We start from the raw sequence: 13,741 nt of genomic DNA, 5'->3' as shown, positions 1-13,741 counted from the left end.
ATGTTGCTTGACCGAGCGGAAGCACAGTTTACCCGATTCTTCCCCAACTCACCCGATTCCACTCGAACGTTGGCCGAATCGCGCTACGCTAAATCAATGAAGGAAAGGACACAACGGCTGGGATAAATGAAACGACACAAGGGGGTACAGTTCTCAAGACCTCCGGAGGAGGATATAATTGGTGATGCAGAAAAGGGGTAGATTACAAGGTAAGAGGTAAAGCACAGAAAAGATGGGCACTTAGACACAGTCTTATCTTATCCCGGACAGACCACAGACAAACGGAACAAGACTGACTTACACAGGGATTGATGGCAGGGAAGGACAGGCAGTCGATAGCACAAGGTGCACCTTGGCTCTGGGACAGGATACAGCACGGTCCAGTAGATGCAGGGAGGTGTCACAGCGCTCGGTTGGTGGCGTCTCTCTTCCTTCAAGTCCAGCGCGCATCTGACGTCACCTCCCTCTTCCTGCGCATGCTCAGCGGGGAGTGACACGCCCTCGGCTCGTTGGCTCCGCCCCAGATGGAATCGGTCCGCCGCTTCTATTGGGTGCGGGGGGTTACCGGGCTCCGCCCTTGACGAGGAGCTGACAGCGAGCCCCTACGTGGTAACCCCGTCGGAGCACATGTTTGATGGCGGCTAACCAAGCCGGAGTGAGGACGCGCACTCCCCGCGCCGCCGCCGTTGTTGTTGCTGTTGTTGTTGTTGTTGTTGTTGCTGAACCGTGAGGAAGAGCTGCGGGAGGTATTGGGAGGTCCTAAACTTCCTAACGGTGCCATACAATCACATTCTGGTGCAACGAAGAGTCAGAATTAATGGAAACGAGTCCTTAACTGACATAGACTAAGAATAACTAGCAAGATGTCCTATAGTTGTCTACGTGAGATGCGGTGGACCTGGATGCGACATTTAATGGGGGAAATAGGGGAAGGTCGGGTCTACAGAGTGTTGTTTACAGAAAATGGGACTAGGGAATGGGGGATTGGGGATAGTTGGGAAGTATTGGGGAAATAGGGGAATATTTACAAGCGGATATGGATGGAGGCCAATCTCATATCCGCAACAATATATATATATATATAAATATATATATTGTTACGGACCGCGGATAAGATGTTAATTTGCCGAGCGGATGGCGCCGCGGCCCTAACAGTTACCCCGACTAACCCGATTCCTGAACGTTGGCCAAAATCGCGCCACAGATATTCAATATGGAAAAGACAAAAGCGACACGGATGTGAAGGAGAAGAAGAAGACAAAAAGGTTTTTGCAATACGAATATAATTTATTACTATGTACAGGACCAAAGAAACCAAGGAAGAAGGAAAGATAATAAAATAAAGACAGAAGGAATCAAGGAGACACAGTGCAATGCTAGCTTACCTACAGTCTTAATTAACCCAGGGACAAGACAAACAGAACAAACTCACGTACACGAATGGGGAAATTGCAGGCAGGAATGACAGGAGGTGGGTGGCTGGAGGGGGAGGAAGGCACGGAGCTGGCTGGAGCTTGATCCCACACGGGACGTCGGGCTGGACCTCGACGGCCGCCGATCCACCGATCCTGTCGTGTGCGCGGGGTAACGGGTCGGAGCTGCTTGGTGGAGCCAACGCTGCTGGTGGGGGGTCTGGCGTGACAGGTTCTCTCTCCCTCTCTCACAAGCTCCAGGACTCTCTTCAGGCTTGTCTGTGTTCTGATCTCCTCCCTCCTCCACTCTCTCTGGGGGCGTCTTCCTCGGGTTATATAAGCCCCACCCTTGACCCTTTTGCGAACCTCCCCCAAACGTTCTTTCTCCGCCCTCTAAAGCCAACCTCTCGTTCTGGGTTGGTCGGCAAGGGCTGGTTCACTCCTCCCCTCTATGACGAGGTGGAGACACGCCCTTCTTCCCCGACCTTGCCTCGTGGCCAATGGTGGTTTTGGGGCGATTCGAGCTAGCCCCAGCCAAAGGGCAGCAATGGCGAATGAAGAAAACCGCCCAAATGCAGTTGGCAATTGCAGCAAAGTGGACGGCAGATGAAATGCAGCAAAGTGGCTAAACCTGGCACTTGGAAGATGCCATGTCGGAGGGATCTACTTTATTTAATGCAGTGCAATGGAGTGTCAAATTAATGGAAGACAAATCCTTAGCCTATACACAGAATAAGGAAATAACTGTCAACAAGGGGGAAATATATGATTGGCTAACGTGAGTGCTTATGAACTAATTACGGGACGCACTTTGACCTTTATACATAACTGGAGCAAGGAGGGCGATATTTTTACAACACTTTACACAACAACAAACAAAAAAAAACACCATTCTCATATCCACAACACTGCACCCTCCTCCTCTTAGGCACGTCCCGGGCCTCTTACCTTGACTTTTAGTGTGGCACGTAGGTGTAGTTCCCTCTACATTTAACCTGACCCTAAGTGTGACAGTTTTAAAACATAAATAAATATGTCCCGCTGCTCCATTGCACCCTACCTAACAGACTCACGCCCACATCTAACCGAATTGCGGAATTGTCTTCAAACTATACATTTACGGTGGGGGCGCATTATTTACAATGACTCTGCTTTTATTTACAATACTAACCCAGGACCTGTGATTGTTCTTTTGGGGGGGAGACCGTCTGCCCTGCATCGATGCACCATGAAAGCACCCAAAAACGCACCAAAGCACCCTCAAGCACCAATCGGTGCACAGTCATCACTGTTCATTAATAAAAATAACCAAACAACCCCTAACCCTGCTGCTGGTCTTCCTCTTCGGCTCCCTCTGCTGGCCATGTTATTTTCCTGTGGTTGTCATCTTCTTTGCTGGCGGCCTATTTGTCCAAAAATAAAATGCACCAAACGTGTCCGTTTTTATTTATTTATGGCCCACAGGGCCGACTACGTGTGGTTCACCTGTGGGGCATCGGTGCCGTGTGACCAAGGTCCGCCAGCAAGATCTCGGGCCTTCATGGCTGGTTCCAGCAGAGGGGCCATGCCCCAACCCATGGGGTCCATAAGTGGTGCTCAGCCACAGACATGTGGTCCATAATGTGGTGCATCGATGCAGACAGCTGGTTCTGGGAGTTCCGGGCGCACAATGGCGGACTCCCACACGCTCCCCTCGGCGCCCAGTGGCGCACAGGTCCTCATGTGGGAGACAAAGGGGGGAAAAGACAGATGAGCGAGGGGTAAGGTCACAAGGGTACACATCAATAAAGGCAATGCAAGGTGAGGTGCGTATGGAGACGGAGCGGAGAAAAGCTCGTCCCTACCGTACGTCACCCCACCTGTCACCTACTCTACCCTTGCCCTTACCCCATATTTACAAAATCTACACCTTTACAAATTCGTCACTACTGTCACGTCTCCCCCATATTTCTCCTACACCAAATTCGTCACCACAATCCCACTAATAAAAATTTGCCATCACCCAATTCATCATCAATCCTCATAAGGAGGAAGAGATGGAACACAGCACAATGTCACACCCACGTCATGATGCGTCTCACATTCCAAACATTTGCATCAAAATAATAAAATAACAAAACATCCACGGCATGGTGTGGAGTAGCGTCACCTCAGGTGAGTGGATGTAGATGGTGCGAGGAGATTCTTAATCCTAACTATCCTCTAAATGACATTAACACACTTTACACTACCCGGGGTCATTCCCTGCCAATCCAATGGCCAACTTACACTATGGGTTCTAAAAACCAATTCCCATTGACCATACTGTGGTGCTTCTCAATTTGGGGTCTCACTCCCCCGATGCAACTCCCTGTGCCCTTGCACAATTTCCGGGCTGGGTCGTGCAGCTCTCCCAGCAGGTCTACCCACCTGCACACCTCCACCACTGTAGTTGCCACCCGAGCTTACCTAGCTCCTCACCCTAACCTATCTAACTGGGGAAGGCCCCTCCTGGCTCTGTCACCCCTTGGTGCCCTCTGGCACTGGGCTACCCGGGTCCGTCCTCCAGATCCTCGGGCCCCATCCACAACAACTCTACCGGCTCCCAGAGCCCACCTGCGGCCTCACCTGGCCGACATCCTCACAGTGGTGGAGTGCCAACCAACTACACACACTAACAGGCTGCACGCCCAGCCATTTCCACAACACTAATGCACCCATCCAAGTACCATTCTTCCACACGCACCACAGATGCCAATATCCAACCACAATTTACCTGTACCCTCTACCTAACACTTACACTACCCTCCCCGGGTATTCGTGATGGGGTCCATCCTCCTCTCCCCCATCCACACCTTCGCACAATCCACTCCACTCCACAGTTTCCACCATACTCACTCCACGACCATCCATTCCAATACTCCATATATCCCACACTCCATGTCTTCCACACAACCATTCTCCATACACCTGTCGTTGCACACCTGTGCAATCACACCTGGTGCCACCTGCACCCTCCTTCCTTCCTGGACCATTTGGTCAGCACAACTCACATCACTATCACTCACTCAAACACTGCTCCATACACCTGTTCAGTTGCACACCTGTGCAATCTCAATCGTTCGTCACTCACTGCTCCATACACCTCCATGCTCAAGACAACTCACAATCTTCAAACACACGGCATCATCTCATCTACCTACTCCCATCTGAAACTCGCGCTTCCCAGTCGTCCCTTTAAACTATTGCGCTCCCTCGTCATTATCATCCACTCTAATCTACCTGCGTCCCCACTACAGGTATCATTGTCACTACCTAACCTTAACGTTACCTAAGGTCATCTTCTATGTCCCTACACACAATATCCTAAACCTCCCGGGCTAGTTTTCACTGCCAAACCCCATAACTAGTGCTCCTTTGCCCCCGCTTGTGAGGGATGACGGAGTTGCCATCCCAGCACATCGGGTATCTCTCACTACCAATTTAGCACATCAAATTCCAGCCAATCAAAAATTTGCTAATCACTCCCAATCATCTGCCAATCATCACTCTACCATTACCAATCATCACTCTGCCAATCCTTTGCCAATCATCAAATTTTGTTTTTCGAATTTCGGGGCCAAAACACTATCCTCATCATCACAGTCTACTCACTAGTGCCTCTCGGTGCACCAATTCATTTCCAAAGCTCGGCTTCGTAAAGCCGAGCAATGAATGCGGGTTGCTTGGTGCTGGCGGCTGGATGCGTCCGACACTCGGTGAAGGGAAGGAGGTTTACCCGGGCCGAGGTCCCATGCACCATCTCGGCACAGAGCCGTCCAATGGCCCAATCTCGCCCTGCCGGAACGCCTCAACAAAAGGGGGTCGCCATGACGACCCTTCCTATCAGGCTGCCCGCTCCGCCTAGTGGAGCACGGACGCGGCCGTTCAAAGCGCGGGCCAGCATGGATCCCGCACGGCGGTTCTTTCGAAACCGCCGCGGATCCCCGCGACACACGAAACTGCCCGGCACGCACCGAGGGCCCGATTCGGCTACACGTCGCTCTAACCGCTAACCCGGTTAGCGTCGATGCTCCACTTGCATGCTCACACCCCACAGTCCGTTCCTTGCTCATACATCCAGCTGTCTCCATGCTCTTTGTCATTGCACCTTCGCTGACACACCCAGGTACACTCAATCCGCTTACAGACTTGGTCACACACCTGACCATCGCACACCTTTGCACACACTCGTCATTCGCACACCTCACCAACACACCTCTTCGCGCCCCCTCCTCGGTCACCTCCTCTGTGACAACCACAGGTATGCTCTCACTTGCACACCCAACCACGTGCCTCACTACCAATTCCAGTGTGCATTCCCATACGCGCCCTACCATTCCAGGTGTGCATCCTTCCATTCCAGGTGTACATCCTCTCTCACCTGCCACAACCAACTCACGCTCCGTGTCACTCTCACTACTTTTACCACCACACTGGGTCGCGCATTCACCCTTACTCTTGACAGCGCACTCTTTCCTCATGCACCCGTCCGTTACACACCTTTCACGCGCATCCTCTTGCGCACTCTCTCCCGTTACATCCTCTGTAACACTCACCACCGGTGTGCACTCTTTCGTTACATCCTCTGTAACATTCACCACAGGTGTGCACTCTTTCGTTACATCCTCTGTAACATTCACCACAGGTGTGCATTCTCCCTTACTCTTGACAGCGCACTCCTTCCTCATGCACCCGTCCGTTACACACCCTTCACGCGCATCCTCTTGCGCACTCTCTCCCGTTACACCCTCCGTAACACTCACCACAGGTGTGCACTCTCGTTACATCCTCTGTAACACTCACCACAGGTGTGCACTCTCTCGTTACATCCTTTGTAACACTCCCCACTCCGCGCTTCCATGTGCCCCCCCCCCCCGCACATGCGCTATGACCAACTCACTCTCGACAGCACACTCACTCCTCGGCCCGCACATTTTCCTCACACACCCCATAGTCGGACATTCTCGCACACCTCCTCTTTCGCACACCGTACCTGTCGCACACTTCACCAAAGGCCTCTCACGAACACCCGGGTCCAAAGCAACCCCCAAGCCAACTGAAGCTCCCCTCACATCATATACATTTCCAAATATATCGCCACTCACCTTGGCACCTCGTCTCCGCACCTCCTTCGCCACCTGCAAACTCTTTATTTGGTTAGCGAGCACACCATCACGATTTGAGCACCGACCTTGTACATATTCCATCACCTCCTCCTTTATCTCCCTCTTAGTTTCCCTCCGTCTCTTCTTAATTTCACTCACCCCCTCTTCCACTTCCTCTAACTTTTGCTTCACCTCTTTTATTTCCCGGTGCGTCTCCTCAATTTCGTCCTCTAACGCTACCTTGACCGTTTCTATGTGCGTCCTCACCTCCCGGTCCTTTGTCTCCATTACTTCTGTCACCTTGTCCAACCTCGTTGTCAGTCCCTCACGTACCATCTGACATTCCCTGTTCGTCGCTATCAAGTCGTCTTTTAGTTCTTTTTGTGTCGCCTTTAACCCTCCTAGTACCGCAGTGTTCCTTTGTACCTGCTCCACTAACTCCGTCTGTCCCACCGTCAGCTGTTCCACCTCCTGCGTCAGATCTTCTATGCTCCCCTGTAACCTAGCCGTATTATTCCTCCCCTCCTTCTCCATACGCTTCTCACCTCGCCTTACCTCCTCGCGTACCCCCGAGACCTCCTCGCTTACACCTCGTCCTATTTCCTCCTTCATTTCTCCCATCTCTTTAGTAGATGCCGCCCTCATCTGCTCTAATTCATCCCTCTGAGCATCCAATTTACCTTCCAACCCGATTTTCACCTCCTCTATCTGGTTCCCCATTTGTTTGATTTCCCGGGCGGATTGCTCCCCTATCTCCCGCAATTTGTTTTCCATCTTGTTTTCTAACCCCACTAACCCATTTTTCACCCCCTCTATCTGATTCTCCTGGGCAGCCATTCTATTTTCCACCCCCGTTAACCCATGTTTCACCTCTTTTATCCCGTTGTCTAACCCCTCAAATTTATTGTCTAAACGTTCACTGGTACCCCTTGCTTCGTCCCTTTTTTTTTTTTTTGTATACAAGATCGAGGCTCGTGAAAGAGCTAACATTAATCACACAAAAAGACAAACCGACACACAAAACACAAAAAACAAGGGAGCGGCAGACAAGATGGGGAGAGAGGGGGAAGGACACAAAAGAGAGGGGGTAGAGGGGGAAGGACACAAACACAACATTTGAGAGCAGGGACATCGGGAGGACTTGGGGGGAGGTGGGAGAGGAATAAAACATATGAACTCTGCAAGGACTCTGGGGTGAATTACCGGGGGTAGAAAAGATCAAGGTTTTCGATGGGGGAAGATAAGAGATGGTGGTGAACAGCTGTTTTAAAGACCTGGAGGGAGGAGTGGGATTGAAGGGAGTGGGGGAGTTTGTTCCAGAGGCGGGAGAAAAGGGGAATGAAAGAGTGAAGGTGAGCAGAGAGCCTAGACTTTGGCAGTTTAACCATAAGAGGGTTGCAGGCAGATCTTGTGCGACCTGAAGGAATATTGGGGGGACAGAGCACAGAGAGAGCTGGGGGAGCAAGGCCGGAGAGGAGTCGGTAGAAGACAGAAAGACCACCAACCTGCCTGCGGTGAGTGAGTGAAAGGCCCTCGGTGTTGACTACATCGCAGGAGATTCCAATGATTCTGAAATATTTGGCCTCAACAGCGTAAAGCCGAGCAAGGTGTGAGGCAGGAGCACCAGCCCAGAGGGGGGAACAGTATTCCATTGAGCTGCGGATGAAAGCCTTGTATGTGGTGAGGAGCTCAGGTGTGCCAAGGAAGGACTTCGCACGACGGAGGATGCCCAGTCGGCGACTGGCTTTGGAGGCCAGATTTGAAATGTGGTTTTCCCAGGAAAGATCATGGCGAATAGTGAGACCCAAAAGCTTGAGTAACAGAAATTCTTGGAGAGGATTATTCAGAAAGTGGATGGGGGTTGTCCAGTCGGTCTTTTCGGAGAGACATCGTAAGAGTGTGAGATTTATCAGGATTGAAAGACATGTTCCATTTGTTTGCCCAGTCTGTGATTTTGTCCAGGTCTGCAGAGAGTGAGGAGGCTGCAGACTGCCGATCTGAGGGATGAGGAATGGAGCGACAGAGAGTAGAGTCGTCAGCAAAGAGATAGAGAGGATTTTCAAGAGAGTCAGAGAGATCATTGATGAAGACCAGAAAAAGCACAGGGCCCAGAACACTACCTTGGGGAACTCCAGCCTGAACAGGAAGAGGAGAGGAGAGAAACCCATTCAGGGCCACACGTTGACTACGACCAGAGAGGAAGTCCGCCAGCCATGCGTGGAGATTTCCATGGATACCAAAGGAGGAGAGTTTGGTGAGCAGAGCAGGGTGCCAGACCGTATCGAAGGCACGTGAAATGTCAAGGGAGGCAGCTCTAATTTCCTGTTTGGCGTTGAGGACCTCCATCCATTGTTGAGAAAGCAGAAGCAGCATGTCCAGAGTAGAGTGACCAGGTCTGAAACCAAATTGATGATCAGAGATCAAGCCATTGGAGAAGAGGAAAGATTTAATATCTGAAGCAATGATGGATTCCATGACTTTGCTGATAATTGGGAGAAGGCTGATTGGTCTGTAGTTGCTGGGATCTGTTTTTGCACCTTTTTTGTGCAAAGCGGTGATGTTGGCTGATTTCCAAGCAGATGGCAGATGACCTTGAGCAAAAGAGAGGGTGAAGAGAATAGAAAGAGGGAGTGAAAGAGCAGAAGAACATGATTTTAGGACCCGTGGGCTGATGCTGTCAGGACCAGTTGCAGAATCAGAGTCGAGGGTTGACAGAAACTTTTCCACCTTGTCAGGAGGAAAGGACACAGAGTCCAGGAGCAGCTGGGTACGACTGGGTACGGTGGGTACAGAGAGGGATGGGTTTGGGACACAAGATTTAGAAGCAAACACAGAGTTGAGGCATTCAGCTTTTTCACGTGCGGAGTCAGCCGTTAAGCCGTTTGAGGTGAGGGAGGGGATGGAGGGGGAACAAACACCAGAAACAGATTTGACCAGACGCCACCAGGATTTGGAAGAGGGAGACAGATAAGAGAGTTCGGTCTTGAGAATGGTGAGATATTGTTTCCTGGCTCTCCTGAGGGTGGACACACACTTGTTTCGGGCTTTGTGAAAGGAAATAAGATTTCCTTCCGTTGGATTTGCTTTCCAGGAGACGAAAGCAAGTTGTTTCAGGGCAACAGCCTCACCACAAGATTCCGTGTACCATGGACGGGAGGAACGGTATGACAACTGAAGACGAGATGGTATAAATCTGTGCAAGAGAGAGAGCAATTTACTTTGAAAGAATTCCCAGGATGAGTTGATGTCAGAGGCGGTAGAGATGGGAGACCAGTCCAGATGATTGATGGCTGCTTGAAGACCGTGCCAGTTGGCCTGAATGAAATGCCAGACTCGTCGACGCTGAGGAGGCTCTCTGAGAATGGTCAGAGAGATGTCCACTTTGACAAGCACATGATCAGATGAGCCGATTGGAGCAGAAGAAGAGCAGCAGACATTTTCAGGGAAGTTTGTCATAACCAAATCCAGAAGAGAAGGTGCTCCGTTGACTGAGATCCGGGTCGGGAAATTGACAGATTGTGTCAGTCCCAGTGAGTCGCAGAAGTCCTTTGCTGAAGAGCCATGGCTGGTGAGAGAGGTACCCACACCCAGCCAACTGGCATGGTGACAATTGAAATCACCACATATGAGGAAGAGAGAGTTGGGATGGGTAAGCCCTCATTGCTCCCATTTGGCCCCCCATTTCTCCCATTTTGGCTTCTAGCCCCATATTCGCCATTAGTATGGCTGCATTAATCTGCGCCATGAGGTCCCGCACATCAATTCCCCCTATTTGCGCAGCGGGCGCGGCTACCCCGCGCTCGTGCGAGCTGCCACTTTGTGCGTCTGATACCACGTGCGCGAGAGCGCCATTTTGTGCACCTGATACCTCCTCAACCACCTCCTCATTGCTCTCCTCCATTTCCTCCCTCTCATCCTGGGTTACCCCTAACCCCTCTTCTAGCTCACCCACCTGCATCCGATCGCCTTGACTATCCATGGCACGATGTTCAATTTAAGATTTTACAAAACAAATTTCGGCCCACTTGTAGTTTGAGCGCACGAAGCGCTTCAGGTCCATTCTCGCTCCTGGCACCAATTGTTACGGACCGCGGATAAGATGTTAATTTGCCGAGCGGATGGCGCCGCGGCCCTAACAGTTACCCTGACTAACCCGATTCCTGAACGTTGGCCAAAATCGCGCCACAGATATTCAATATGGAAAAGACAAAAGCGACACGGATGTGAAGGAGAAGAAGAAGACAAAAAGGTTTTTGCAATACGAATATAATTTATTACTATGTACAGGACCAAAGAAACCAAGGAAGAAGGAAAGATAATAAAATAAAGACAGAAGGAATCAAGGAGACACAGTGCAATGCTAGCTTACCTACAATCTTAATTAACCCAGGGACAAGACAAACAGAACAAACTCACATACACGAATGGGGAAATTGCAGGCAGGAATGACAGGAGGTGGGTGGCTGGAGGGGGAGGAAGGCACGGAGCTGGCTGGAGCTTGATCTCGCACGGGACGTCGGGCTGGACCTCGACGGCCGCCGATGCCACCGATCCTGTCGTGTGCGCGGGGTAACGGGTCGGAGCTGCTTGGTGGAGCCAACGCTGCTGGTGGGGGGTCTGGCGTGACGGGTTCTCTCTCCCTCTCTCACAAGCTCCAGGACTCTCTTCAGGCTTGTCTGTGTTCTGATCTCCTCCCTCCTCCACTCTCTCTGAGGGTGTCTTCCTCGGGTTATATAAGCCCCACCCTTGACCCTTTTGCGAACCTCCCCCAAACGTTCTTTCTCCGCCCTCTAAAGCCAACCCCTCGTTCTGGGTTGGTCGGCAAGGGCTGGTTCACTCCTCCCCTCTATGACGAGGTGGAGACACGCCCTTCTTCCCCGACCTTGCCTCGTGGCCAATGGTGGTTTTGGGGCGATTCAAGCTAGCCCCAGCCAAAGGGCAGCAATGGCGAATGAAGAAAACCGCCCAAATGCAGTTGGCAATTGCAGCAAAGTGGACGGCAGATGAAATGCAGCAAAGTGGACGGCAGATGAAATGCAGCAAAGTGGCTAAACCTGGCACTTGGAAGATGCCATGTCGGAGGGATCTACTTTATTTAATGCAGTGCAATGGAGTGTCAAATTAATGGAAGACAAATCCTTAGCCTATACAGAGAATAAGGAAATAACTGTCAACAAGGGGGAAATATATGATTGGCTAACGTGAGTGCTTATGAACTAATTACGGGACGCACTTTGACCTTTATACATAACTGGAGCAAGGAGGGCGATATTTTTACAACAATTTACACAACAACAAACAAAAAAAAACACCATTCTCATATCCACAACAATATATATATATATATATATATATATATATACGTATATATATATATATATATATATATATATATATATATATATATATATATATATATACATATCTCTCTCTCTCTCTCTCTCTCTCTCTCTCTGTCACTGTCTCTCTCTGTATGTATATCTCTCTCTCTCTGTCTCTGTCTTTGTCTCTCTCTCTGTATGTATATATATATATATATCTCTCTCTCTTTCTCTCTCTCTCTCTCTCTGTCTCTTTCTTTCTCTTTCTCTTTCTCTTTCTCTTTCTCTTTCCCTCCCTCTCTAAATCTCCTCTCAACACTCCAATCTCCATTTAAAGCTCCACAATTGTACCATGTGATCCAATAAACCTACTAGGTATTACCCTATCATCAAATTTATCCTGGAATCCACACATTACACAAATAGTTAGGTCTGCGTTGAAGAAACTAGGAATCCTATTCAGATGTCGAAGATTCTTCTCCTCTCAACAGTTGCTTCAACTATATAAAGGATTCATTCGGCCTTGTATAGAGAACTGCTCTCACATCTGGGGAGGTTCTAGTTCAACATATTTACCGGACAGAAGTGAATCCAAAGTAATCCGACTAATCAACTCTCCCAATCTGACATCAAGACTCGACCCACTCGAATTACGCCACAAAGTTGGCTCTTTCTCTTTTCTACAGATATTTCTTCAGTTTCTGCTCCCATGTTCTTGCTGCTTGTGTCCCTCCGCCATTAGCGAGACCATGGAATACTCGATAAGCCACTACATCACATGATTATTGTGTGGCCATTAGCAATTCAAGGGTGGGCCAATATGATGTTTGTTTCTTCCCCTCCACTGCCAAACTCTGGAATTCTTTACCTTCTGATGTTTTTCCAAATGCTTCTCCTTTGCTTTTCCTTTTCAAAAAGCAGATTTTTTACTTCCTCAAAAACTCTTAGACTATTATCTTTCTTCAATTTTCTATCATTGCAGCTCTTGTATTTAAGGCCTGGCCTCGATGAGGACAATATAGTCTGTGGCGGGATCCTTTAACATAAAAAAAATACACTGCATGGGGTATCATATTTTATGAACTTTCTCATTATTTCATTTTTAGTTGCTTTAAATTTTTTTTCTTTTTTGGAATACTTTGATTCTTTTTCATACCTTTCTTTCATGTATTTCCTGTATTGTTGCTATGAATCATCATTAACATTAAATTATAGTATCAATGTGTATACATGCTTATCCTGGTCGACGACCAACTGACCGTATGACCTGCAGGTGATGACCTCCCTGAACTTGTCTGGAAACCAGCTGGTAGCTCTTCCATCAGCCCGGGAGTGGAAATGTCACCGGCTTGTCGTGCTGGATCTCTCGGGAAATCTTCTTGGTAGCCAGAGGTTGTAAATGATCACGTGACTCACACCCTCATTCAGTCAGCTTCCTTGCATACAATCTAATCTAGTCCTTTGCTTATTTGTTTTGTTTTTGGCATGCTTCATTACATTGACATCTCTGCATAAAATGGAAAAATAGTTAAAATGTTGATGGAACGTTTTTATCATCCCAGTCAGCCCACCAGGAATAAGCTGTTGCAGTTTTTCACTCGCAGAACGAGGAATTCTTACATTGATGAAGGCAAGTGTCTGATGATATGATGCATGGCCCTGGAAACTGCTTATAAACATTGGTGTAAATTACCTGAAGTATTTGCGATTATTTAATAGATAAATTTCAAAATCTAAAAAGTAGTAGATCTCTTAATTATTTAGTTTTTCACTTTACTTCCTGAAATGAAAAAAAAAAAGCAGAAAATTAAACCTCGCTGAATTTCCTGACAATTTCTGTGAATTAGTCAGGTCTTGTCCACGATTGGCTGAAACACATGAT

The 13,741-nt window shown here is 49.0% G+C and overlaps 1 protein-coding gene across 9 annotated transcripts in view; it reads left to right on the top strand.

Moving 5' to 3' along the window:
* LRRK1 (leucine rich repeat kinase 1) overlaps positions 1-13,741 on the top strand; it is a 281,256-nt gene that overhangs the window by 105,730 nt on the left and 161,785 nt on the right. For all 9 annotated transcript variants that reach the window (XM_078771695.1, XM_078771694.1, XM_078771701.1 and 6 more), the window contains 2 exons: positions 13,133-13,251; positions 13,422-13,489. In XM_078771695.1, the coding sequence (XP_078627821.1) occupies positions 13,133-13,251; positions 13,422-13,489 (187 nt within the window). The remainder of the gene's footprint in view (positions 1-13,132; positions 13,252-13,421; positions 13,490-13,741) is intronic.

This window comes from Myxine glutinosa, chromosome 2 (assembly GCF_964187855.1).
Source record: "Myxine glutinosa chromosome 2, kmMyxGlut1.1, whole genome shotgun sequence".
Classification (NCBI taxonomy): domain Eukaryota; kingdom Metazoa; phylum Chordata; class Myxini; order Myxiniformes; family Myxinidae; genus Myxine; species Myxine glutinosa.
This window is presented reverse-complemented; position numbering and strand designations above follow the sequence as displayed.